General features: G+C 47.9%; 1 protein-coding gene across 2 annotated transcripts in view; it reads right to left on the bottom strand.

Moving 5' to 3' along the window:
• Positions 1–616: 616 nt before the first annotated feature.
• The window catches only part of EEPD1 (endonuclease/exonuclease/phosphatase family domain containing 1), a 145,065-nt gene continuing 118,565 nt past the window's right edge, over positions 617–27,116 (bottom strand). The window contains exons 4-8 of one of the 2 annotated variants that reach the window (XM_009203104.4): positions 20,008–20,118; positions 17,004–17,138; positions 14,064–14,202; positions 4,949–5,143; positions 617–3,142 (exon numbers count right to left, since the gene is read on the bottom strand). In XM_009203104.4, coding sequence (XP_009201368.2) covers positions 2,943–3,142; positions 4,949–5,143; positions 14,064–14,202; positions 17,004–17,138; positions 20,008–20,118 — 780 coding nt within the window. In that variant the 3' untranslated portion in view covers positions 617–2,942. Of the gene's footprint in view, positions 3,143–4,948; positions 5,144–14,063; positions 14,203–17,003; positions 17,184–20,007; positions 20,119–27,116 lie in introns of both variants that reach the window. The other variant, XM_031665357.1, reaches the window with a different exon arrangement.

The raw sequence follows: 27,116 nt of genomic DNA, 5'->3' as shown, positions 1-27,116 counted from the left end.
GCAGGTCAATTCCACAAAGTGGAACATGACTCAGCAGGAAAAAGAAAGGAGCTGTCAGGCCACAGAAAGACACAGAACAACCTTAAATGCATGTGGCTAGGGGCAGAAGCCCACCCGAACAGGCTGCATACTCTATGATTCCAACCAAACGACACCCTGGAAAAGCAAAACTATGGAGATGGTGAAAAGAGCAGTGATTGTCACGGGTTAAGGGGAGGGAGGCATGGATGAATAGGTGGAGAACAAGGGTATTTTTTTTCGCTCTTGTTGCCCAGGCTGGAGTACAATGGTGTGATCTCAGCTCACTGCAATTACCTCCCAGGTTCAAGCAATTCTCAGGCCTCAGCCTCCGAGTAGCTGGGATTACAGGCATGCGCCACCACATCTGGCTAATTTTTGTATTTTTAGTAGAGATGGGGTTTCACCATGTTGGTCAGGCTGGTCTTGAACTCCTGACCTCAAATGATCTGCCCGCCTCCACCTCCCAAAGCGCTGGGATTACAGGTGCGAGCCACCATGCCCCACCACAAGGGCATTTTTAGATCAGAGGAAGTATTCTGAATGATTCCGTAGCATGGCGATACATGTCATTATACATTTGTCAAAACCCATAGGATGCACAACACAAAGAGTGAACTTTAATATAAACTATGAACTGTAGCTAATAATAATGAATACAAGTTCATCATTTATAACAAAGTGCCACACTAATGCAACATGCTAATTAGAGGGGAAATATGCAAAGAAGAGGGGGGACATGGGAATCCCTTTGTGCCTAATTTTTCTGTAAACATAAAATCGCTCTTACAAATAAAGCCTATTAATTAAAACAACAAAATACAAAGCAACAACTAAAACCAAAACAGCCAACACCCAATGGGTTGAGCTGGAGTAAGAACAGCTGCCCAGCACACATCCTGGGCCACTGATTCCTGGGTGTGAAAAGCAAAAGGGCCAGTGAGGTGTGGCTGGGACTCAGCTCCCCAGCCTCTGGCTCAAGCCCAATTACGCACACACAAGTCATCTGATTCGATTTCCTTTGCCCTCAGCTCACTTAAGGAGGCTTTTCTGTCCACAGCTTTGGTGCAAAAAGCAATCTAGATAAAGGGATTTGGGACATCTGGCTGGCAAATGTAGGGAAGGTTTTACCTTTAGACGAGACACCAGAAATGATGTGCTCCCTGGTAGCATCCTGAGCTGCCCCTCTCGACTTTAATGCTAACCTTGCTGCTTTTCCTCAAGGCTCAGACATCCCATTTCGACGCTTCCAGAAGCACAGCCTGAACCCAGGGACAGCAGTTGCCACCCTCCCACTGGAGACCCCAGAATGGACACAACTGATTCCCAAGTACTCTTAGAGCTCCTGGAAGAGGGTTCCCTTCCCGTCCCCAAGGCCAGCGATGCTCCTTGGAGCCAGGTGGCCCCAAAAGGATGGCCTTTGGGGAAAAATGGGCCCCCTTCATGGCCCATCAGCTCCACATCAGAGAAGCCACTGGGTTTACACTGCCTGGGGACAGGAGGGTTCTTGATACTGGTCTACATTTAGTGTTCGGTGTGGAAAGAGGAATAAGCCCTCAGCTTCCATGGGATACTGCAATAATCTAGGTAATCTAAGCTCATAACTCACCTTTTCACTATTTACTTCCATATTTTTTCATTCATGTTAAGCATAAAGTTGAAATGTGAGCACACAGCAAAACCTGAGTCTGCGTCCCCTCTATTTACCCAGTGGTGTGACCTTGAGGAGGTCGAGCTCTCTAAGCCTCACTTTCTTCAGCTGTGAAATGGGCACTGTGGCCGATCTCCCTGGGATGGTGTTGCCTAAGGGAAATCCCTCCTGGCCTGGGCTCAGGGATGCAGATGCCTAGTGGCAGGCACGCATCCTCACTTCCTCCCCACAACCTCTCTCCAGCCCCACAACCAACTGCCCCCACTTCTGACCACAAGGAGGGGCACTCTCCATGATACTCCGAGGTCTAACTTCCTATGTATCCTGACACAGCACACATTCCTGATAGCCAACCGCAGGAGGCTCCGGGCTAAAAACTGGAGTGCGTGGGGAGGAGGGAGGAGGCGATACCACCCTGAGAGAATTCTTGTCCTGCAAAGAGAACTAAACTAATGGTGCTCCAGGCAAAAGCCAGGCTGGTGAAGGAGGCAGGGGATGAAGGAGGGCTGGGAAGGGGAGATGACAGAGAGGCTTCACAGAGGTCCAGGCAAGCGGGTGGGGGCTTGAGAGGCGCCTCTGCAAGCCCTCAAGGTGGGGACATAAAAGGCGCAGGGGAGATGAAGCCGGCCAGGGCTCAACCCCAGCTCTACACAGAGGCACCTGCCGTGGTGCAAATACACACTGCGGCCGGGGCGGAGGGAGCGGTGCGGAGGGCGGTGGCGGACTTGTCCCATGCTCTCACTGCAGCCAGGCAGGTTAATCTCTGTTTATTTTTTCAAAACAAAACTAAAAATTGCCACTCAATGTATCTGAGCAGAGTGCCCAATCACAGTTAAAAGCTTTCTGTAATGCACAGCCGAACGTCACAGCCTGGTGGTCAGAAATGAGTGCTTCTGGTGCTGCTGGGCTGCGGCCGGCAGCCTGAGCACCCCTTCTTCTCCTCTCTCTGCTCATGTTGTCCTTGTGCCGCCATCCAGTCAGCAGCAGACAGCCAGCCCAGTGCTGCTCAGCTCCGTGGCATCCAGAGATAAAAGGCGTCTCCGCTCCCCGCCGGCTTCTGCTTTGCCTGCCTGGTGGGGTACATGCCTGGCACGCCACCCCCACTGGAGGTCCTGAATGGTCCACAGAGAAGGCGTGGGGCAAGGCCCCAAGTGCTGATGCTCTGAGAATAAAAATTAAAAGGCAGTTCTGGCCCTGAAGCGTCACCCCGCAGGGCTCACTCCTTGGCTGTGCCCTCCTGGGGTCCGAGGGTGGACACATGGATTTGGTGTCATCATCGCTCGTGCTTGATGTTGGCTTCACTTCGCTCCAAGGCCACCCCGCTGCCGTTCCGAGGGGCGTCCTTCTTGCTCCAGTCCTTTTCGGTGTAGAGCTCGGCCAGCACTGGGCAGTGTTCAGAAGCCACCCCACCCCAAGACCAGTTATCCGGAATCCAAGGGTTCGTGAGGCCTTCTCTCACCACAGCCCAGTGACCTGAAGGGAGAGGAAGGGAAGAGACCGGGAATCAGGATGGTGGGGTGGGTGCGGGGGCTCCTGGGCTGGCAGGTGGAGGGTCACTCCGCATGTCTACAGGCCGGGGTGCCCGGAGAGGCTGTCTCAGGTAGCCGGAAGGTGCCTCTGCATTTGCCTGTGCATATGAAAGGTCTTGGCCAATCTGATTTTCCACATAAACGAGGGTTTCTGCATTTAGGTAATGAAACCACCCAGGGCCAGGCCTCCTGTCCATCTGGACACACGGGCTGACCTGTCCTCACACATGCGCTGCTGTCAATCTGATCGCAAGACAGAGACACACGCCTCAGAAAGATGTCCCAAGTCCAAAGCAAAGGTCCGATTTTGCAAAGCAAAAGCACTAAGGGGGTTAGGGGTAGAAATCTTTTCTACAGAAAGGGTAAAAAAAGAAAATTACAGAAGCTTATGAGAAAGTAACAGTATTTTTAAAATGATGATTTAGAAATCTATGAAGCAGGAGGTATATTAGAACATAATTAAATAATGAATAGTTACAAAAACAATTACAGAATGGCCAGAAAGCACTGTGCGGTCCTTAGCGCAGGATTGACAGGGGCCTGGATTCTGGGTGGAGCTTTGGCACACACTGCTGACTGTTCTATAGCGGGGGCAACTCCTCCCTGAGCTCGGCAACTTCACAGGAAGGGAACCACTGAAAGGATTTCCAACTTCCTTCCAGCCCTGTTGGCTCAGCTTCCCCAGCTCTCTTCCTTCAATAGGCACCTTCCTGGGAGCCTGCGAAGGCCATGGGCTGGCCTCTGCTCCTGGCCCATAGAGCATTTCTGCAAACCGAGGCTAGTTTGATGATTGTCACTCCCCTGAGACCCATTTTCTTTACCATTTGGGTCCTCCCATGACAGAGTACAATAGGAAACTAGTGCCCCGAGAGAGAGGGGAGAAGCGGGTGAGAGTCAAGCCTAGATGTCCTAGGCTTGAAGATCTTGGCCTTGGCTGCCCGTTAGTCTCTCTTGCAATAAAAGCCAGGCCCTGCAACTTTTCTTATTTTTAAATTTCTCATTGAAGTATAATAGGCATCCATGGGGCTTTGCAAAGTGTCCAGAGTTTAGAAACACTGTTTTTGTCTTTCATCAAAAGACCCTACTGTCTCTTCCATATCGCTGACTGTCTCCTGACTCAGCAGGTTACCAGTTTGCAGGGAGGGTGAAATCACCCCCACACCCTGCTCCTTGCGGAGCTCTGAGCATGTCTCCTGTCTCATTGTGACACTACATGAGACGCCTGCTCACCTCACAGCACGTCCACCTCACAGCATGTCTACGCTGCATTCTACAACACAGCGCTTGCACGTTTGACAAATGTTTGCTAGAGGACTAAGTGTCCTAAAAGTAACGTTATCAGCTCATCTCTGAATCAGGACTCTGCTAATCTATGACCAGGTTTGCCCGGAACACATCTGCTTGCTGTAGGTCAGTGGGTGTTCTAAAATTATTTGTCATACTCCCCTTCACTTTGAAAAATGAGGATTTAGAAATCTATGAAGCAGTAGGTATATTTGAATATAATTAAATAACGAATAGTTACAAAAACAATTAGAGAACGGCTGGAAAGCACTGTGCGGTCCTCAGTGCAGGACTGACAGGGGCCTGGATTCCTGGACTCCATCTCTGACTGAATGGTAGTTATACAGTCATCTAAACCACAACCCTATGAATGCCCCAGAGGAGGTGAGATGACTTCTGTCAGTTCAAACATGTTTCTCTCCCTCCATTCCCGAACAGGAGAAAGGACAAGTGAGTTCTGCCTCACCTGTGAAAACCTTCTTTAAGCTTTTACTGATCCAGATGTTATCCAGAGACTTCGAGCCTTGCGGGTTCTTGGTGCTGATGTTGGTGAAGGTGTGTGCGGGGATCAGGTGGTGGAACTTTTCTTTCCTCAGAATATCATAGTCATTGCTGTCTGGCCCTTGGCCAAAATCTCCTAAGATAATGACATCCTTTTCTCCTGCAAGTGGAAGGAAGAAAATGAGTTTAAGAGTTGGTGGGAAGTAAAACCCAACATGGACCGTGGCCCTTTGAAATGGGATCGAGATTCTGACTTGACTTCCACGGGGTTAGGACTGTGGCACGGTTCTCAGTTCTCACTCTCCTAACTCTTCCACATTTTGTGTGCGTATCACCCTGCCACCAACATTAAGAGTAGGTCAGCAACGCGTTTGGAAATGAGGGGCAGCGTGACACAAAAATCACCCCTGTTGAAGCTTATGGGTTCCCAATCTCATTACAAAAAAAAAAAAAAAGCCTAAGGGTCTTGCCCAAATATTTAACAAAAGCTCAACATACATTTACTGGGCACTTACTATGCAGGAAATCCAGAGATGAATAAAATGCAACTCCTGCTCTGAGAGACAGACAGAAAACAGACAAGAGCAGAGAGTAGGTGCAAAAACAAACACACATACTGAAACCAACACAGCACAGGGAAAGGTGGTCAGGGAAGGCTTCCCAGAGGAGGCAATGCCTGACTTGGGTCTCAGAGGATGCACGGAAGTGCTCGGTTCAACAAGGATGAGAGGGAACCTACACAAGGCCAGGGAGTTAAGAAACAGCCTGGCTTCCTGGGGGTGGGGTGGGTCCCTGAGGTTCAGTTGGCTACTTCTCTAGAACAAGGTATCAAGAAGCCAGATGTTAAAGATGAGGCTGGAGATATAAGCAGCAACCACTCCTCAAATGGAAACTGTGCTCTGTCTGCCTGAGGCTCAAATTCAGATCAAGAGACCAGGGGAAAAGCCTGGGTCTTCCTGGCATTCAATGGGCAGCCCACAGTATCCATCCATCCATCATGTTGATGCACATAAGGTACCATTTTTCTGCTGCTGGGCACTTTTAAGGCTGTTTTCAGTAGCCACTGCTATAAATAATGCTGAAGTGAGCATCTCATTTGAGTTCTCTTTGTTTTGTTTTGTTTTCGAGACAGTCTCGCTCTGTTGCCCGGGCTGGAGTGCAGTGGCACAATCTCGGTTCATTACAACCTCTGCCTACTGGGTTCAAGCGATTCTCCTGCCTCAGCCTCCTGAGTAGCTGGGACTACAGGCACCCACCACCACGCCTTGCTAATTTTTGTATTTTTAGTAGAGACGGGGTTTAACCATGTTGGCCAGGCTGATCTCGAACTCCTGACCTCAAGTGATCCGTCCGCCTCGGCCTCCCGCAGTGCTGGGATTATAGGCGTGAGCTACCATACCTGGCAGCTTTCTGTCCTTAGAACTATAAAGAATCCTCATGAAAAACTATGGCCATTGTTAAGGCTCTGGATAAATACTGCCAGCCTGCTTTGCAAGGCTGCTCTGGTTTTAACCCTCCCCAGCAACCTAAGGAAATTCCTCTCACTACATCCCTCACCAAAACATTCATTTGATACGTGGAAATGATGTCTTCCATTGGTAGAAAATTAAGGTGTGCTCCCCCTCCTTTAGGTTGGAGTATCTACACACATTATTTGGAATTCTGCTGCACAAGGGATGGATCTCTTCTTCCCATTTATTAATTTTTTCAACCATTTACTTAGATCAGTATGGACTCATGGATACTCATGAGGTATAACTCAGGTATACCTTGAGTTATATCCAGTACTATGTCACTGACTTTGTTCCCAAAATGCTTCCAATTTTGGTCACTGAGAGCTCTTTCAGTTGGCTCATGCGTCCTTTTGACATCTACCCAGCAGGTTTTCTTGTTTGAGCACTTCCTTCTGACATGACAAGATGCTCCAAGATCATGCTTTTTTTTTTTTTTTTTTTGGGGACAGAGTCTCTCTCTGTCACCCAGGCTGGAGTGCAGTGGTGGATCTCAGCTCACTGCAACCTCTGCCTCTTGGGTTCAAGCAATCCTCTGCCTCAGTCTCCTGGGATTACAGGTGTTGACCACCACACCTGGTTAATCTTTGTATTTTTACTAGAGATGGGGTTTTACCATGTTGGCCAGGCTAGTCTTGAACTCCTGACCTCAAGTGATCCGCTCACTTTGGCCACCCAAAGTTCTGGGATTACAGGCGTGAGCCACCGTGCCTGACCTACCATGCCATGTATTTTCTCAGTCCTAGCATCAGCCATTTCTCTGAGGAGCCCTGGTTCCATCAGAGAATGGCATCAGAAACAATGCCTGCCAGGTCTATTCTTTGTACAGGTATCAGTGTTTTGTTTATTGATTTATATGAACTCTCCATATATAAACATATCAACCTTTTATCATATATAGGAACTGGTTTTCTTTTTAGTTTGTCATTTGTCTTTTCATTTGGTCTATGACCAAACTGAAGTACACAAAAGTTTAAAAAAAAATTTTTTTTTAAATGTAGTACAATCTGGAAGAATTTTCCTAGAATGCCTCCAAAATCAAACAAATATCCACTAAGTTCTTATTATCATTTCATTTCTTACATTTCACCTTCCCCCCGCCCCCTATGTGATGATACATTTCACTCTTTAACTTGCCTGGAATTTACTTTTATTTTTCATGCAAATAATTAACCCCCTCTGCCAGTACCATTTCTAGAAAAATTCTTTCTTTCTCAACTAAATTATAATACTGGCTTGTTATCTTAAAGATCTTCTGTATAATATTTCTATTTCTGAGCTTTATTCTATCATATTGATCTGTTTTTGAGCTAGTACTATATGTTTTAATATTCTTTCATTTAAAATGTTTATATATTCTCATGATATTGAAATTTTCATTCCCAAATTTTCTTTTAAACTAAACTTATGTTAACTTTGACATTCTTGTCTTTGGTTGGCAGGAGGAGAAGGCTGTTCTCTGTTCCTTGTGTCCCCTTCTAGACACTCTACACAGAGGAGCAGACGTGTATACTTACATAGTTATTTTCATTCAAATGGCAGCAACTTTACCTATCAATTCCTACCTTTTTTTCCTTATCAGTACATCCTAAAGATGGATCTGCTTCAAATAAGCAGTTTTGAAACTTTTTTTTTCTTTTTTTTTTTTTTTTTTTGAGATGGAGTCTCACTCTGTCACCCAGGCTGGAGTACAGTGGCGCGATCTCGGCTCACTACAGCTTTCGCCTCCCAGGTCCAAGCGATTCTCCTGCCTCAGCCTCCCAAGTAGCTGGGATTACAGATGCATGCCACTGTGCCTGGCTAATTTTTGTATTTTTAGTAGAGATGGTGTTTCACCATGTTGGCCAGGCTGGTCTTGAACTCCTGACCTCAGGTGATCTGCCCGCCCCGGCCTCCCAAAGTGCTAGGGTTACAGGCATGAGCCATGGCGCCCGGCTAAACATTATTTCTTTTTAAAATGTATAGGGTGGGGGTGTTCCTTTTTTTAAATGAGATCCTGTAGGAAGCCCCAAAAGTAGAGTGGGTAAAAGTGGAGCTTCTCTGACTGAAGCAGGAGGTGGCGAGCTCTACGAAAAGCCCTCGGGGCATCGGGAGTTCAAAAAAATATTAATGCTTGAGTCCCACTCTCAGAAATTGGAGTTCCACCTGCAGAGATTCTGATTTAGCGTCTCCGGTGGCCTGGTCTTCAGCATTTCCTGAAGCTCTCTGGGATTCCATGTCCAGCCAGGTGTGGGAACCACACCTAGAATATTAAAGAGGTCTGCTGAGACCTGGTGCAGTCAACTACACGGAAACACGGTAAGGACGGGTACCTCGAACTGTCAACACGTCTCACCCAAGAATACTTTGCCATGTTTCTCCATTGATTCAAGTATTTATTCAAAAAATTCTTCACTAAAGTCTTACCATTTTCTTCAGTTTACCACCACATTTCTAAGTATTTTATATTTTTGATTTTTATTATGAATGGGATCTTTGTTTTATCCCATTATATTTTCTCTAATGGTTATTTTTAAATTTTTTTATCTCCATAGGTTATTATTGATATATATCAAAAGGACTAATTTTTTATTTTAATTTTGTAACTAGGCAGTTTTCTTAATTCTCTTACTGGGACTAATTTTTTTTTAACTTCAGGTGTAACAAACTGACAATTATATTCTCTGAAAACAATGACACTTTTGTGTCCTATTCTTCCAAGTCCTCATTTCACCTTATTAATCCAAATTAGCTAGGAGGAAGAGTGGTCACAGGGGGGCTGAAAATGAAACAAAACCTGACATAGGAGCATATCAGAAAACAGTGGCTCTAGGCCGGGCGCAGTGGCTCACACCTGTAATCCCAGCACTTTGGGAGGCTGAGGTGGGCGGATCACCTGAGGTCAGGAGTTTGAGTCTAGCCTGACCAACACGGTGAAACTCCATTTCTACTAAAGATACAAAAATCAGCCAGGCATAGGGTGGGCACCTGTAATCCCATTTACTTGGGAGGCTGAGGCAGGAGAATCGCTTGAATCCAGGAGACAGAGGTCACAGTGAGCCGACATCGTTGCACTGCACTCCAGCCTCGGCTGGAGTGAGACTCTGTCAAAGAAGAAAAGAAAGAAAGAGAAAGGAAGAGAGAAAGAAAGAGAAAGACAAGAAGGGAGGGAGGGAGAGAGAAAGAAAGAGAAAGAGAGAGAGTGAGAAAGGAAAGAAAAGAAAGGAAAAAAAGAGAAAAAAAAGAAAAGAAAGAAAGAAAGAAAAATAAAAGAAAAGAAAGAAAAAGAAAAAAGAAAGAAGGAAAACCATGGTTCTCGGCCCCGGTTCTAAGAGAAAACAGCTGGATGACTCTGAATGTAGAATTTGAGGTTTGTCACTTCCCAGCTTCGTGACCTTGGGCAAGCCTTTGTAGTTCATAAAAGGGAAAGAACAAGCCATTTCCCCCCAGGCTGGTGTCAGGATTAGAGAAGCCACCAGAAGCGCCTGGCACGGGGCACTCACATGTAGCTTGGGCCTCCTTCCTGATCAGTTTCCTGATCCAGCTTCACACGTTTGTCAGGGAGAGACACCCAGCGGAAGTTAAATATTTGTGCCTAAGAACTACAAAGTGATTTCAGGGCCAAGGGGGAAAGGTTTTCTCTTAAAGCATTTTAGACATTTCTCCCACAGTCTGATTTACCCTAGAGGAAGTGGGATAGTTAGGAAGTATTTTCCAAGCAAAGCGAGTAGAAGTCCTGAAAGAACACTCACCCCCCAGCTGGGCTCTGCAGGATTCCCCGGGCTCTGCCCGACCCTTCTTGTCCCACAGCAGGAGGTGGCATTTCTGCCACACCTTGTGAAGGAGGCTTTAGGGAAAGCAGTTCATAAACGAAGTCGTAAATGTATCCAAGACACTTTGCAAATCTTTTTTTCCTGGCCATGGGTGTGCTTCCGTAATAACGGCTGGAGGGAAAGGAATCTGAAGGGAAGCCGCTCGGGCCACCACCAGAGGGCGCATGTGCATTGCAGATGGCGCCCTCCTCCAGGAGGCGTGAGGACAGTGGGTGGGATGAAAGGAAGCCTCTCCTGCAGGGCCACCCACACCGTGGAGAAATCAGTGCCAGCTTGAATCATAGTCATAGCACTGTGCTAACCACTTCCTCGATAGCGCCGCACTTAACAGCCACGACCCACGGGGCAGGTGCTGTCACCATCTCCCCTCTGCAGGTACGAAACAGGCTCCCAGAGGTGGGAAGGTTTGCCCAAAGTCACCGGGCCAGGCCTCAGATCCAGGGCTCATCACAAAGGGCGAGGATGGAAGAGCCATACAGAAGCGGCTGCTGTCCACTGCAACACCAGGTGCATCAGCAGGCACTCAATAAATACGTGACCAACAGACCAGCGGAACCACAAATGCCCCAGAATTAGGGTGCAGTTAGACTTGGAAAGGAACAAAGAGAAAGATGCTACATTCATTAAATATCGAAGAAAACAAAGTTCCCATATAATGAAGGAGGTTTTCGTTAGGATGCAGGCCTGCAAAGATCTGGGCTGAAAAGGACAATTCCAAAATCAGGAGTGATGCTGGTGTCAAGGGTCAATACAGCCAGCTCTGTGTAGCTTCCGGAGTGCAACAGTTCCCTTTTTGAATGAGCACATCGGATTTCTTACAACTCATGTTCTTCCGATTGGATCCGCGTTGGTGATGACATCAAGGCAGTTCTCGCCTCTGAGAATCCACAGGTAGATGCACAGGAGCCTAAGTTATCTTCCTATAAACCACCCACCTGGGCGAGGCTCCTTTATCGCTCCCTTGATTCCCAGCAATGAGAGGAGAACACTGTGGGCTGACTTCCTCAGAGAGTCTCTAGATTTATAAAACGCCAGTGACAACTACAGGAACCAGTCCCCACTGAGGGACCATCTGCCAAGATGTCAAGAGTTACTACACACGCTGTTTCACTCTTCCTCAGTTCACAGAGGGAGACCCTGTCCCCAAGTCCCGGTGAGGTCTGAGAGAAGAAGGTTCCACTAGGGGACCGGCATATCCCCACTGACGTCAGCCTGCATGCACGTTCCAGACAAAGGCAGAAAGGCCCAGAGCTTGCTAACCACATCGGTTCTGCTTGCTCTGATAGAAGCCTGTGGAATGAAGGCTTTGTCTTTGCTTTAGCTGAACCCCTCTGCTGACCTGTTTACCCTTGTTAGACCTGGGCAGGCTGAATTGCTTCCTGAACCCCTGGGTCTGGAGTGTCACCAGTTAACAATTAATTGGTTACTAGTTACAGGCAGGGGACACAGGCAGCATGAGTCACTGTCCCTATACGAACGAGTCAAGGCCAAGCCAGGCTGTGGATCAATAGTACCTTGGCAATTTGGAACAATAACCTGCCCAAGGTTTTCTGCCAAAATCCTGACCACTCCCTGGATACCAGGGGTGGGGGGTGGGGGGATGTGACTGCCTAAAGCTGCCAAAGAAATTATGAGCTGGCATCTTTCCTTTCTGCTTCCACATAAAGTTTGAGGTCAAGAACAATAGTAATGTCCACAGATATGACAAGCTATCAAGTCGTCCTTTTTACAGATCAGAGTCATCAGAGTCTAACTATGGGTGGACAATTTCCCACACAGCTGCTTCTTGGATAGAGCATCTTCTGACTGTTTTTAGCCTGAGGACTCATCCTTAAAGTAGAACGTTGGTCATGGCATGTCCTGGTTCAAAAGAAAAGCTGCTGCACATCAATGTTCACAGCAGCATTGTCACAATAGGACAAAGGTGGAAGCCACCCAAGTGTCTATCAGAAGATGAATGGATAAGCAACAAAATACGGTGGATAGATGCACAGTGGGACATTATTCAGCCTCAAAAAGTGAGGAAATTCTGACATATGCTACAACATGGATGAACCTTGAAGACATTATGCTAAGTGAAACAAGCCAGACACAAAAGGACAAATATTATATGATTCTACTTATATGGGGCACCTAGAGTAGTCACATTCACAGAGACAGAAAGTAGAATGCTGGTTGCCAGGGGCTGCAGGGAGGGGTCCCTGGGGAGATATCGTGGGACGGGTACCGAGCTTCAGTTTGGAAAGATGAAAAGGTTCTGGAGATGGATTGTGGTAATATTTGTACAACAATGTCAATACATTAGTAGCACTGACTTGAATATGTAAAATGATTAAAATGGTAGATTTTATGTTATATATATTTTACCACAATAAAAAATCTTTTTTTGTTAGAAATGCAAATTCAAACACATATATACATACATCTCTTGAAATGTGAGCCTATAGTTTGACTGAAATATTTTTGTAGTAAAATCTTCATGAACCTCCCAATGCGAGGGGCCAGTTTAACAAGGAAGTCTTAGAAAGCTAGAGAATATTGGTTCAGACTCAAAAGACAGAAGAGAATTCCAGGCCTCCAGCTACAAACTCACCTAGACAAGGTCAGTGTTCTGAAAACTCAAGCCAGATGGAAAAGATCACAGTCTTCACAGCCTTGTCAACCTTTTCTTTTGGTAAACCAAGTGCAGAAAACCATCTATATTAGTTGGGGCATAGCCCCACATCATCCTGGAGTTCAGCTCCCTTTTTTTTTTTTTTTTTTTTTAAAGAGATGGGATCTTGCTGTGTTGCCCAGACTGGAGTACACTGGTGCAATCAAAGCTCACTGCAGCCTTGACTTCCTGCGCTCAAGTGATTCTCCCTCCTCAACCTCCTGAATATCTGGGACTACTGGTGGGTACCACCATATCCAGCTAATTTTTTCGTTTTTTGTAGAGACGGGGTCTCACTATGTTGCCCAAGCTGCTCTTGAACTCCTGGGGTCAAGTGATCCTCCCACCTTGGCCTCCCAAAGTGATGAGATTACAGGCATGAGCTACCCTACCGTGCCTGGCCAGAATTCTGCTGTTTTCAGTGTTCTCTTAATTCTTCTCATGTTTTAGAGTCAACTCATGTACATGAAGTCCCTACTATGTGTTGGTATTGCTGCAGACACTGTTACTTAGCCCTCTGGGTACTGCTATGAGATAAGTACTGTCCCCCATCAGATGGGGGCCTGAAGTGGTTTGGTGGCTTGCCTGAGGTCTTACAGGATTAAAATCCAGCATTTCTGACAGGTTCAGGGTTTCTTCAACATGATCTGTATCCCGCCAGAGAGAAAAACTCAATTCACCGATAATCAGGAATTTACCATTTCCCATTGTCACCTCCTGTCTCTCATTCACAGGAAGTGCACATGCAAATCTGCAGGCAGCACCACCAGAGTGCTGCCCGAGGCAGCTGGAGCCAGGATGAGCTGTCTTCGGGGAAGGGCATCCTCACTTATATTTCCCCGCCCCCAATCCTTTCTATCTAAATGAGGCTAAAAAGCCACAGAGCTGACACCTTGGAACACATATTCTCGGTCCACAGAGGCATAGATGTGACCATGCAGGGTCAGCTGGGCTCCATGAGATGCCAGAGGTTTGATTGTCCCCTGTACCTGCGACTCACATTGCTGACAAACAGCCAGCCCAACTGGTCAGAGGTGGTCAGAAGAGGCAGCGCTGCTGCTCTGCAAAACAGTGGCCGAGCCACGGCAAAAGACAATTTCCTACCTTTCAGCGTTTCCTGTAGGGTCTGTGCAAAGCTCGCCAACCGGTGGCCATCACTGTGATTCTTGCTGGGATTCTCACTCCCCGGGAGGGTCAGGGCTGCCAGGTGAAGGTTAACAAGGGTCAGGTCGTGACTTCCCACCTAAGCAGCAGGAAACAAAGCAATAGGGAGAGGCTCAGAAGCTCATATTTCCTGTATCCGTTACAACCGACTCATAAATAGCTTTGTGCACAGAGTTGACAATGGTAAACAAGAACAAGGCTGGCTCACACCCCCAGGAAATAATGCAAGGTCTTTCATCTTCGATTTTTCCAAGGCACCTGCAGGAACAAGGCCTATTTTGTTCTACCAGTCCACCTCTAACATTCCACCTCCTATTCCTCATTTCGAGCCTAAAAGATTGGGCATATCTGCATAACTGTAAATGTCTGAGTTTTTTTCTTTCTTTCTAAGCAGTCATATAAGAAGGAAGTGGAAGGCCAGGCATGGGCTTATGCCTGTAACTCTAGCACTTTTTTTTTTTTTTTGAGAAGGAGTCTCACTCTGTCACCCAGGCTGTGGGGGCGTGGTGTGATCTCAGCTCACTGCAACCTCTGCCTCCCAGGTTCAAGTGATTCTCTTGCCTCAGCCTCCCAAGTAGCTGGGAGTATAGGTGTGTGCCACCATGCCCAGCTAATTTTTTCATTTTTAGTAGGGACTTCACCATGTTGTTCAGGCTGGTCTCAAGCTCCTGACCTCAAGTGATCCTCCCGCCTCAGCTTCCCAAAGTTCTGGGATTACAGGCGTGAGCTATTGTACCTGGCCACAACCCCAAACACTTTGGAAGGCTGAGGCGGGAGGATCACTTGAGGCAATTTGAGACCAGCTTGGCCAACATAGTGAGACCCCACTTCAATCAATCAATCAATCAATCAATCAATCAATCAATCAAAGGAGGTGACTCTGACAGCTGGTTGTTATTATAGACTTGGGGCTTTTCTCCAGAGGGCTAGCCTGAGGTCTCCTGCCAGGACCCACTGCTGGGATCTGCCTCCTCCTCCTCCTCCCTACACCTCCCACACATGCCCCTCTGTGTTCTTTTCTCTCTGGAGCCCACTATACCTGGATGCTCACCTTAACCTAATTTCAAACGTGTCCAAACCAAAAGCTTACAGAACCTGGCCAGCCTGGGACATGCCCCAGCCCTGCATCCCCAAGGGCAAGTGCAGAAACACGGGGTGAGAGTTTGTCTCTGGGCATCACAGCACTGCTCAGCTACTCAGGGCTTAGCAATCTTGCCCTTCTGTTTGTCATGGCAACCAACATCAACACTGCCAGGAAGGGAAGGGGAATAGGGGAAGCCCCCAGGAAGTGGAGGGTGCCAGTCTTATCTTACGGATGTGGTCTCAGTTTGCCAGCACCCAGGACCAGGAGCTCTGAAGCTGCAGCTCTGCTAGAGAAAGCATCTTAAGGCTGGGTGGGGGCACAGTGCCCAAAGAGATGAGTCCCATCTCCGTACTGCACCACCTACTGGGCCTAGAATGTGACATGCAGTACAAGAGGCCAAGTGCCTGTTTAGAGGGCTGCTTTATTTAGAGGATTTGGGCTAATCAGCATTTTCTCATTATACCCTTAAAAACAGCCTGCCTTCTGGTGATACTGGGTTATCAGTATCACCCATGGGGTTACATGGCCATAACCCCACGTGGCCAGTACTGGAACAGGGACTTGACATAGAAAGGGGGCCCAGGGTGGTGTTAGGAGGCTTAAAGGTGACACCTGGCTGACTTACACATGAGTACCACAGATACACTCCATGGACACCCCTAGGTGTATGTGTGCAGACAGAGCCCCGCCAATACCACAGACAGAGGAATGAGAGGGGCTGCTGGGCATGACAGATAGCCACAGGGTGAGCACACACCCAGCCTCATCAACTCACAGCTACGAGTGTGCAAGGTGGCACGGGGGCTTGTAGCCTCAACACAGCGGCTGCTCCCAACCCTCAGCTGGCAGACACCTCCTGGGCTGGGATTTGAGGTGACTCTCAGGCTCAAGAACTGCTCTGGGGCACACAGAAAGCAGGGGGTCTCCATGCCCAGGAGGGAATATGCTTGCTGGGCTCCAAGGCACCGGACCTGCTTGCCTGGCCTGTGAGCTCACGGTCAAGGACCACGGGGATAAGGCTCCCTGACTGCCAACTTCATGACCTGCTTTGGCTTCTGCTGCCCAGCTGCTGACCATTTTGCGGTTCATTAACACTTCCCAAGGACATCCGGGGAGAACCAGAGAGACTGCGCTCGATCAATCTGCTGAGCTGCTCCCAGACTCGGGGGGACAGAGACTCCCACACGGGCGATGCCAGAGATGGGGCTGCCCCTGGCCTACAGCCCAGAGCTCCTCCTGAATCCCCTCCAAACCCAAACGACCCCTTGAGAGGCCCTTCTCCCTGGTAATAAAGGAATCGGGCCTGAGATGCAGCCGATAAGAAGGGGCTCCTCAGGCCATTTCCGCTGCCCTTGAATCCAGCCATTCCCTAACACCCGGCCTTTGAGATGAAGGATCACTGCAGGGGCTTTTGGAAAGCAGGTCGTCCAGATAATCCCCCAAATTCCATGGGTCTGAGATGGGGTCTAGGAATCTCTGACTGTAGGAAAATCTCCCCAGGAGACTCTAATGAGGGTCAGGTTTAGGAGCTATATCGAATCTTCCTCCTTCCCCCATCTCCTGCTCAGATGCCAGAGCTATTGGGGCTGAGAGTCTCAAAATCCCTTTCATTCCTGCCCTGGACAAGTTTGCCTGCCAAGGAAGCCCCAGGAGAGACGAAAATCTCTCACCATGAAAGGCTGAAATCAAGGCAAAAAGACAAGCCTTCTCGTACTTGTGGTTTTACAAAACGAGCCCTTTTCTTTCCTTTTTAGAAAGAAGCGGATTCCACGTCACAGACGGCGTGAAGCGGGTACCTTGAACCGCGCGAGGTATGGGCTGGGGCCCGCCGGCTTCCCGTGCCCGTTGCTGGGCGAGCTCTCCTGCGAGCCGGCGTCTCTCAGCTCCACGCCGGCCGCCGCGTCCCACAGGAATCCTGCATACCCGGCTCCCTGCAGCGGAGAGGGAGACAGAGTCTTGGTGCCAGAGTCCACCGCCTGGGGAAAGGAGGCAGAGAGGCCAGAGAGACTGAGAGTAGTCCCTACTCTGGCTCAAGCTGTTTCTAAACCAAAAGCACACCACAAAAGCCACAGCCACTCCCCAGCCCAAATAATTTCACATATTGCCAATTTCAGAGCTTTCCATTGCAGCCAGGGTGGCCTGGGCTCTTCTGTCTTTGCGGGGAGGTAGGTGAAGCCAGGCTAGGTGCAGGGTCAGCGCAGGTCTAAGCCACACACCTGCCAGGCTCAACCCCTTGTCTGAACATGTGTGTTTTTAGGAGGAAGGAGGAAGGGGATGAATGTATTGTATGCTGGGCACTTCTATATTTGAAATTATCTCCTTGCCCATCCCCTGGAGAGTGTGCTGGTTTGAGAATGAGAAGACCTGGGCCTCAGTCCCACCTGAGTCACTTAGCCGTGGGACCCTGGGCGAGCCACCCGGTTTTTCTAAACCTCAGTTTCTTCTGGTGTGGAGGGAGGTAAGTACGACTGCTTTGTTGGCTTTGGAGGATTATCTCTCCATCTGCCAGTTCCCAAGCCACGATGCCAGAGTAACTTACCTAAAGCATCCCTCAAGTCATCTTCTGCCCAAAAGCCTTCAGGGGCTCCCCGATGGCCCTGGAGGGGGAGCCTCTGCGGTGGGGCCTACTCCTTCCTCTGCCTCCCTCACCTGCTCAGCACTGTTTTCCCCACCCCCACTTCCCTGCGCGCTGCTCCTTCCACCCTGGTTTCTTGTCCTCTCCTGGGAGCCTTTCCCAATGCCCCTGACCTAGGCGCTCCCCTCTCCTCCCGAACAGCAGCCGGAGGAACAGCGTTTCCAGATAGAGAGAGCGAACTGGGCTCGGGTCCAAGCACCACCTCACATTTCAAAAGGGTGGCTTGCGGGCAAATCATTTCATCTTATTAGGTCTTCATCTTCACAGCTGGAAACCACACCTCTGGCTATTGTGGAAGCCCTAGGGAGCTGGAGAGAAGATGCCTGGGCAGAATTTCAGGCATCGGAGAATGGCCCCAGCGGTTACCACTTTCTTATGTTTGTCTAGAGACAGAGATTGAACATTTTCAACCTGCAGGTATATTCTGTTTGATTCACATAGTGTTTACATTTTTTTGGATTATCTGTTCATCTTTAAAATTCAGGAAATTTCCCATTAAAATGAAACTGGGAGGTTTGGCCACATTGGACCCACAATACTGCATGGTAACAACTGGGTAGACATGGACCCAGCTACAGCCAGAGTCAGACATGAGTTCTCTCAGTCCACTGCAGGCGGCCAGCCTGCCACCTCATGCCCATCGCGCCTGGCCCTGGCCTGTGCTGTGTTAATGACAAATTCCAAAGCACAGTATCTTTTAAAATCCTATAGCCACCCTATAGGTGAGCTAAGAAAGGGCTATCGCTCCCAGTTTACAGATGAAGGAATTGAGGCTGACAGGTTTTGGTGGATGGAACTCGGGTCTCCCTGCAACCTCATGTTGTTTTCCAATGGCCTTGACACACTGACCTGGAATGGGGTTACCTGTCTTGCCCTCCAACAGGCTATGCACTCCCCACGGGACAGGCCAGGTCAGGCTTCAGCTGGGATCCCCACTGTGTGTTGCAAAGAGTAAAAATGTGCAGACATGGATAGCTGGGGCTGTTTTTCTCACCAATGTGTATCTAGCATGAAACAAAATGCCTGGTACACAGCCACCTTTCATCAATGATTTGTTGAATGAATGAATACAGTGCTGAATGGACTATAAAAGGCTCGTGAAGCTCAGATACGTACATACATGTAAAGTGTGATTAAAAAAGGAAGGTGGTATTATTCTTATTATTTCTATGTGGACCGGAAGGGAGAGCTGTGAACTAGATGCATTCAAATTCAGCTTTATCTCCAGCCTTCTCTGAATGCGTGCTGATTCACTGTCAGCTGCGGGAGCCATTTACACCCCCAAACATAAAACCCAGAGACAGAAGATTTCACGCACCTTTTTAAGTTATAGCTAAAAAGAGGGTAGGGGGTTACTGTCAAAAAATGGCCACTTTTAATCCAGCCTACTTTTATGATTTAAGAGCCTAAATTATAAACATTAATCATGTAAGTATAAATCACATGTTTCTGTAAGCATGTTAGGTATACCAGGGATTTAAAAATCTGCATTTATAGGAACATTACATAATAATACATTTTCAACTCCTGGTTATTATCAGGAGTCTGTTTAAAAATCTAAAACCCCACTGATGTTAAGCATTGCAAGGTGAATAAATCTGGCCTTGAATAATAATATGAGGGAAAACATGTATTTACAGAGATTTACCCTTACCTGCTCATATGGGCAATACTGATGAAAGAAAATTCAAAACCAAAATCTGCTGAACATTTCAATAGAACATTTCTATGTTGAAATCATGTGCATAATTTCTACCACTAGAAGCAAATATTTCATTTGTGAACTAAGGTGAATCTGAAGTTTGCAGTCAATGAGTAATGAGCTCTGCACAAACTTGGCAGAAGACAGAACTGTGGCGAAGGGATTAGAAGGACAAAGGACAGAAATACCCATTTGCTGCCTTGGCCCTGGACAGGATTTCTCCTCTCGTCTCCTCCCAACACCCTAAGCTCTCATTTCCGTCTTGGCAGGAGTCCATTCCCAATCTAAACATGAAACGAGAACCAGGGCATTTAGAAATGAATGGCAAGGATTTAAAAATTGGGCAGAAATACAAAATTGCACCAAGGATATTGGCAAAGGAAATTTTTAAATGCCCTTGATTAGGGGAAAAGTATGTTTAAATTAAAGGAAGGGAAAGGCCAGGTTTTGCCGACGAGGGTACCTTCTGGAGCTGATTCGAGCGCTTCTCAGCAACAACAGCCTTCCAGCATCCCCGGGGCCCCTTCCACTTGCGCATGTTGGGCAGGGTCGGCTGGTTTAGCTCCGTGCAGAACTGCAACGACAGAGCACAGGTCAGAAGCGTGGGTTCACGCCTAAAGCAGTCCCGGCTGGTGGTGGCCTGAGAAGCCAGGCACTGCATGATTCTGAGTCATCAGCCTTATTCAGACACTGCTGAACTACATCCCTGTTTTTCAAACACCAGGGTTTGCAAGACCCAGACGACTAAACAAGCACCACACATTAAAAAGAAAACTGCCTGTGTGTGAAACACCAGATTATCACCTGGGGATTCTCAGTTCACAGAAATTGATTCTCTCTGTAGCATTCCTGCCCAAACAGTTCAAAAAAAGTCATCAGAATCCTTTTCATCCCTGTAAAAGCAGTGGATTGAAGGTCCTAGGAGGATCTGGATCAGTGTCAAATCCAAAGAGGTAACAAGATGGATACATGGTGACTTTCTTCTTCAGGGCTCAGCTTAGAGGGGGCAAAAAATGACCTCCAGCTTCAACTTGAACCACTGTAGTGCTCGTCTTGCTTTCCTCTTGCTGCGGAGAGCTGCTGCAGCACCCACGCATATGCACACGGCATGCACTTCTTTTGCTAATGCATGTTGCACCAATATGGCTGTAAAGTGACTGTCACTGAGGCAAAATAAAATTGCACACAGTAGGATGAAGAGTGGAAAAACTATCCACTTCAAAGTTTGGCGACCAGCTCCTCTAACTCTGCCTCAAACACAACCCCTTCTCTTGGGGTCACACCTCCTTGTCCTTCACAAGCCTTGGAGCACCCCACTTGTTTCTTTCTCTAACCACCCCTACGAGTGAGAGCCTCTTGGCTTCCTTCCGAGCATATCACCGCTCTCTCCCCTTAAGGACTCTCATTCAGCCCCACTGAGGTAGCTTACACCTCTACCCAGAAGACCCCAGCATCTGTACCCATCGTCAGTTGCTCTCCTGAGTTTTAAAAGCACTTCCCACTACCTCCTTAACATCTCTACCTGGAGGTCTCCTTAGCCCCTCACATCAGCAGGTCCCAAAGGGAACGCATTGTTCCTTACCCCACCCAGTGCCCATCTTGGCCCAAAGCACTTCTATCCTTCCCGCTGCTCGAACTCCTTCCTCGCCTCCCGCCAGCACATTGATTCCACTGTCGCGTGTGTCTGGGGTGCTTCCTTTCTGTTCTCCAGCCACTGCTGCAGCCTGTTTCAGAGTCCCGTCTTCTCTCATGGGGGTCACTGGCATAGCTTCTAAGAAGTCCGTCACTGGACTCACCCTGCAGCTATTCACTAAGTTCACTGTCATGGTCATGCTGATGCACCCCTCTGTGGTCCTCCAACTGTGGTCCAGGGACCAGTAGCCACAGAATCACCTGAGAACATGCTAGAAATCCTAGACCTACTAGATTAGCAGCTCTGAAGTGGGCCCAACTATCTGTGCCTGAACAAACTTACTGGAAGATTCTGATGCACGCTTGGGTTTGAGAGCTATTGTGGCTGCCCAGGTCCTCCCTCAGCCTCTGCCCCAGATCCTGGCGGTGTGTGAGCAGCCACCACCCTCCCAACACCTCTGCTGCAGAAAGCCGCTCTCATGTCCCCTGGACAGCCCACATCCAATGGCTGGGAGAGGCCAGGGTCCAAAGCTCTGGTCTTTCGCCTCACATTGCTTTATCTGTAGGAGGGAAGATGAAGCACCAGCAAGTACTGAGCCAGTCATTTCTACAGGGACAAGCGCTGTGGGGAAGATGAAACCAGACAAGGGGAGGGAGAGTGCTGAGAGGTCTACTTTAGAAATGGGCTATTCTAGGAGTGATGCTGCTTTTACAGTTAGTCATGTAAGCATCTATCTTTCTCCAGCAGTGGACTCCACAGGGCAGGGACTGTACCTGAGTCTCCTTTATAAACCCCTACCTGGCACAGAGCACAGCACCCAGCGATGCTCTCAAGCATCTGCTGGTGAATCAGAAAACTCAAGGCAAGATTGCAGTCTTCAAATCTGTGCATGACAGTATGACAAACAAAGCAGGGGGCGAGGATGGGGGGTGGAATTTCTCCTTAGGCTATTATCCAAGTAATTGCCTCCATTGTAACCTGACTCTGCATACAGATATGTTCTATGCTGCTGAGTTTGTCTGGGAAGCATTCTCTCTGGAATTTGCTCAACCGTGACTTTTATGGGTTCTGCTTTCAACACAGCCCAGAGCAGAGTGGCTGTGGAGAGAGTCACTGCTGACAGCGGTGAGGGAGTGGGGAAGGTGGAAAGGGTGGGGTTTCACCCTGGATGAGTCCCCTTGGCCAGATGCTCCTGGCTGGAAGCCATCCTCGGATGGGAAATAAAACACTTTGGAAGATGCAGCCGGAATTTATCGACTATAACTTTAGGGATCCTGCGAGGAAATGTACTTCACAAAGGGTCCCATTTCCTGCCAGGGAATCATTTGCTTGCTGAGTGATCATTAGTGCCGCATCCAAGAAGCATTAAAAACAGAGCAGCTCTCCAGTGCCCAGCTGGTGCTTCGCTGTTCTCCACGCAGGGGGTCCCAAACCTGGTTGCTCATCAGAATCTCCTGGGACGCACCCTGGAAAGCTCTATTTTTAAGAAGCACCCCCCGCCCGCCCCCCGCCAAGGGATCAGCCAACCAGGTAGGTCAGAGAGGCCTAGCCGTGGGGGTGGAGAGGGAACACACCATGGTGCTGTGACTCCCTGTCTGCAGGCAGTGGTGCCACCAGGATCGTTCTTTTCCAGAAATCTAATCTCTCCTAACCCTCAGATACCTGAGGACAGTTGTATCTCCCATTCACACCCAAACCCCACCCCAGCTTCGAAAACCCCTTCCTGGCAACACCATTTTGATGGGAAGGGTCGGAAGTGTGAAGAGGTGGCCCAGGCTGACAGCACTGATTCCCATGCTCGTGGCTCTCACAGGTGGTCTTTTGAGCTGGTCACAGTGTAAGCACCAGTGTCACCTGGGAACCTAATTCTCAGGCTCTACCCCTGACCTACTTAACTAAAGACTCTCAGGGGTGGGGCCTAGAAGGCTGCATTTTAACAGCCCCTCTAGATGACTCTGACAGGTTCAAGTTGATTTCATGGATGAAGAAAAGACATTCTCATTTTTCTTTGCTTTCTATTAATACTTAAAACTTTTCACTCACAGGTAAAGCTCTAGGAGCCGTAAGGAGGCAGAATCCCCGACGCTTAAGGGCCATCTTTATTCTCTATGCCTGAAACCCTGTCCTTAACAACCTCTCTCAGCCCACAGAGCAGATCACCCCTCGCTCTGCCTTCTTCTTCAGTATTTATGTTATTGGGGATAATTAATAACTTGAGAGACGACGGAGGTAAGTGTTTATGGCTACAAGCATTCTGTGTCCTAATTTTCATGATCAGAGTTAAGGAAGGAGTAAGTATTTTCTTTTATTTCTAGGACTGAAAAAAGAATTGTTAACTTAGCTATCTGCACTACCTATTCACAGAAAACCTAAGGAGGTGAGCGCCTTTCAGACCCTTGCTACTCAAAGTGTGGTCCACGGACCAGCAACATCAACCTCATTTAGAAGCCTGCCAGAAATGCAAACTCTCAGGCCTACCCTAGACCTGCTGCACCAGAATTGGCATCATTTTCCCAAGACCCCAGCTAAGCTACGAGTTTCTCAAGCTGGAGAATCCTGATTTAGAGCCTTCCTGTTGACCTGTACCAAGGCAGATGCCACTGCACACACCGTCTTTATTATTCCCGGCACAGCCCACGGGAGGTAACTGCTACCAGTTATTCATGAGCACAGTGCTGCACAGAAAGGTTAAGCCCAAGCTCGAGTTCAAATTCAAGGTTACACAGTTAGCGGGAGGGTCTGAACCCAGGGCTGGTTCCTGCTGCTCTACTTCCTGGCCTCGACAGGTGGAACAGGGGAGGCAGGGCAGATTCAAAAGGGTTGGGGCTGGCCCCCTCTACTGAATCTTTGGCTCCTTTCTCCCAAAAATTTCAAACGAAAACAAAAGCATCCTCTGAGAGCTCTCAATCTGAACTCCACCTTCAATTGTTTTATGTAGAGCAGCTCGTTCTCACACTTTTTGCTTTGCCCACAAAAGGAAGAAATAAAACTCTTATGTAAAAGCAGTCCACCAGGGCAGAAAGGTCAAAATGGAAGAGGGAAGGTTTGTGTTCATCACAAAGCGTCCCAGACCAGTCTGGTCTGCAAAGCCCAACTACTGCCACCCCACCCTCTCGGGTTTCTGAATCCCCAGTGGCTAACTCATCACCTATCCCCATCTGGTTCTTGTTTTTAAAACCATGGATTGGTGGACCCCCATCCCGGATTGACTGAGTCTGGTTCTTTGAGGTTCTGGCCAAGGTTGGTACTTCTAACAAGTTCCCCCAAGTAATTCTAAACTACAGTTTGAGAAAAAGCTCAGGCAAAGCTAGACAATTGCCGATTTAGCACTCCTAGTTTTAATTCCTGTGGCCTGGGAAGACAGCTTTCATTATTCCAAACAAACAAATACTATTTTGGCTCTCCCGGGACCCTGTATCTCAAAAGCCTCTGACTTGTGGCTGTTAACAGATAACCCTGTGAGGTAATGTATGAGGCAATATACCGAGCCTGTCACACTATGGCACACAGTAGGTATGCAACGGGCATTTGTTGAATGAATGAATCAGTGGAATCTCTCCTAGGGATCCCAGTTTCTCTCTCCCAGAATCAGTTATGAGAGATACCAGTGAGCTAGATTTGTTTCTCCAGCATCAGACCAAACTGGGTAAAATTGGGTCTTTTAGCATGCTAATGCATTATAATTAGTGTATAACGAGCAGTGAAGACAACTAGAGGTCACTTTCATTGCCATCTTGGTTTTGGGGGGTTTTGGCTGGCTTCTTTACTGAAACCTGTTTTATCAGCAAGGTCTTTATGACCTGTGTCTTGTGCTGACCTCCTACCTCATCCTGTGACTTAGAATGCCTAATCACCTGGGTATGCAGCTCAGTAGGTCTCAGCCTCAGTAGGTTACCCAGCCCCTATTCAAGATGGAGTCACTCTGGTTCAAACACCTCTGAAAGTCAGAAACTCCAATCTATGAGATGTACAAGGTGCCGGCATTTAGAAATGCCAAGTCCTAAGAGAAAGACTACTTTGGCTACACCCTTGGGCTGTGCTGCATCTTGGTTCAGCCCTGAATCAGCTGACTGCAGTGGCAAAGGGTTCTAAGGCTTGAAACCAACAGATTTGTTGCTTGTGGACCTTTGGACTTTTTTTTCCTCCTACTTTGGCTCCTCCCTCTTTCTGAAAAGAATATTCCGTAATTCATCTGGTGCTGACTAGGAAATAAAAATAATAAAGGTGGGTCGGGCGCGGTGGTTCACGCCTGTAATCCCAGCACTTTGGGAGGGCGAGGCGGTTGTATCACAAGGTCAGGAGTTCGAGACCAGCCTGACCAACATGGTGAAACCCTGCCTCTACTAAAAATAAAAAAAATTAGCTGGGCATGGTGGCACGTGCCTATAATCCCAGCTACTCAGGAGGCTGAGGCAGGAGAACGGCTTGAACCCGGGAGGCGGAGGTTGCAGTGAGCCAAGATTGTGCCACTACACTTCAACCTGGGTGACAGAGTGATATTCTGTCCCAAAAATAAATAAATTAAAATAATAATAAAAATAAAGGTGCTCCAACTCCACTCAGTGGTCTGTCCAGCCACCACCAAGTTCAGAGGTCCTTTAGTCTTTCCCTTCCAGTGAAATTAAAGTGCATCCTGGGACTCTGTGAGCAATTTATAAAGATGTGTTGCTAATCTTGACTACACAGCCGGTGACAGAATATCAATAGTACTGGTAGGCATTTTAAAGTAAACTCCGAACGGCCATCCTCATCCTGCTTCCTGGATGGGTGGGGAGGGCATGTTTTCATTTTGAACCCTCTAGGTCAAATTTCCAGATGAAGCTGCTACACCGAGGTGGGTGTTTCACTTGCTTTCCTGACTCTGGACGTGACTTCCCTTTGACAATGAGTTTTGCACATGGTAACAATTTCCTGTGTGTTCTCAGCGGTAGCACTGAAAACGCAATCTATTTTGGTGGATGAAGATGCACAGGTGAGTTCTCCTTAAAAAGATAAATCCTTACCATAAAAGTAAAGAAGCCCTTGTCTTAGGCCATGCAAGGTCAGGAGACTGAACTTTCATTAAAATACAATAGGACACAGGGCAAATGACAGAGGCAATATTTTTAGAAATGTGAACGGTAAGCAAGGGCGTCCTCACGCCAGGAGCTTGCGCATGGGGATGTTAACAAGCGATATTAGAAGCTACCGAACCTGAGGATATCTGTGGGCGAGCACATGGGGGCTCAAACTGAGGAATGGCTGGGGTCATCACAAAATGTCAATGGAGGGACAGCATTAGGAAAAATAGCTAATGCATGCTGGGCTTAATACCTAGGTGATGGGTTGATAGGTGCAGCAAACCACCATGGCACGCATTTACCTATGTAACAAACTGCACATCCTGCACATGTACCCCAGAACTTAAAATAAAAATAAAAGTCAATTTATTCTATGAGAAAAGTGAGAACACAAAAGCCAAATAATGTCCAAGTATAAACTAAATATTAACCATGTTTGGCCTTCTAAATAAAACAAAGAAGCCTGCTACAAAGTTTTTCTAGGATATTTAAAATATCAAGATGTTGATATTTTGAAAAACCACATGGCCTACAGGGCAGAAATACACTTTCTCTGCTGAGGTCTACTGAGTACCAAGTGAATTCATGGTTCTTAGTGGCTTGTACAGGCCCTGGCTCTCCTTAGGGCTGAGACAGGAGCTCCCACACTGGATGTAACATGGTCATAAAGCAAGAGCAAGGAGTATTTCAACCTTCTTTCTCCCTCAATCTGTATGACAGAAAAGATTTCTCATTGGCTCATGCCCTTAAAAGAGAAGAGACGGGTTCCCGCAGAGCCAAGATGAGGTGTAGCTACCTTTGCTCCAATGCAAATGCAGGTATGCATCCTAGAGGGGGCAGGCCCAAGGTAGGGCAGGGAGCAATGTGTCTTGGGGGTCC

Source organism: Papio anubis, chromosome 4 (genome assembly GCF_008728515.1).
Source record: "Papio anubis isolate 15944 chromosome 4, Panubis1.0, whole genome shotgun sequence".
NCBI classification, from domain to species: domain Eukaryota; kingdom Metazoa; phylum Chordata; class Mammalia; order Primates; family Cercopithecidae; genus Papio; species Papio anubis.
This window is presented reverse-complemented; position numbering and strand designations above follow the sequence as displayed.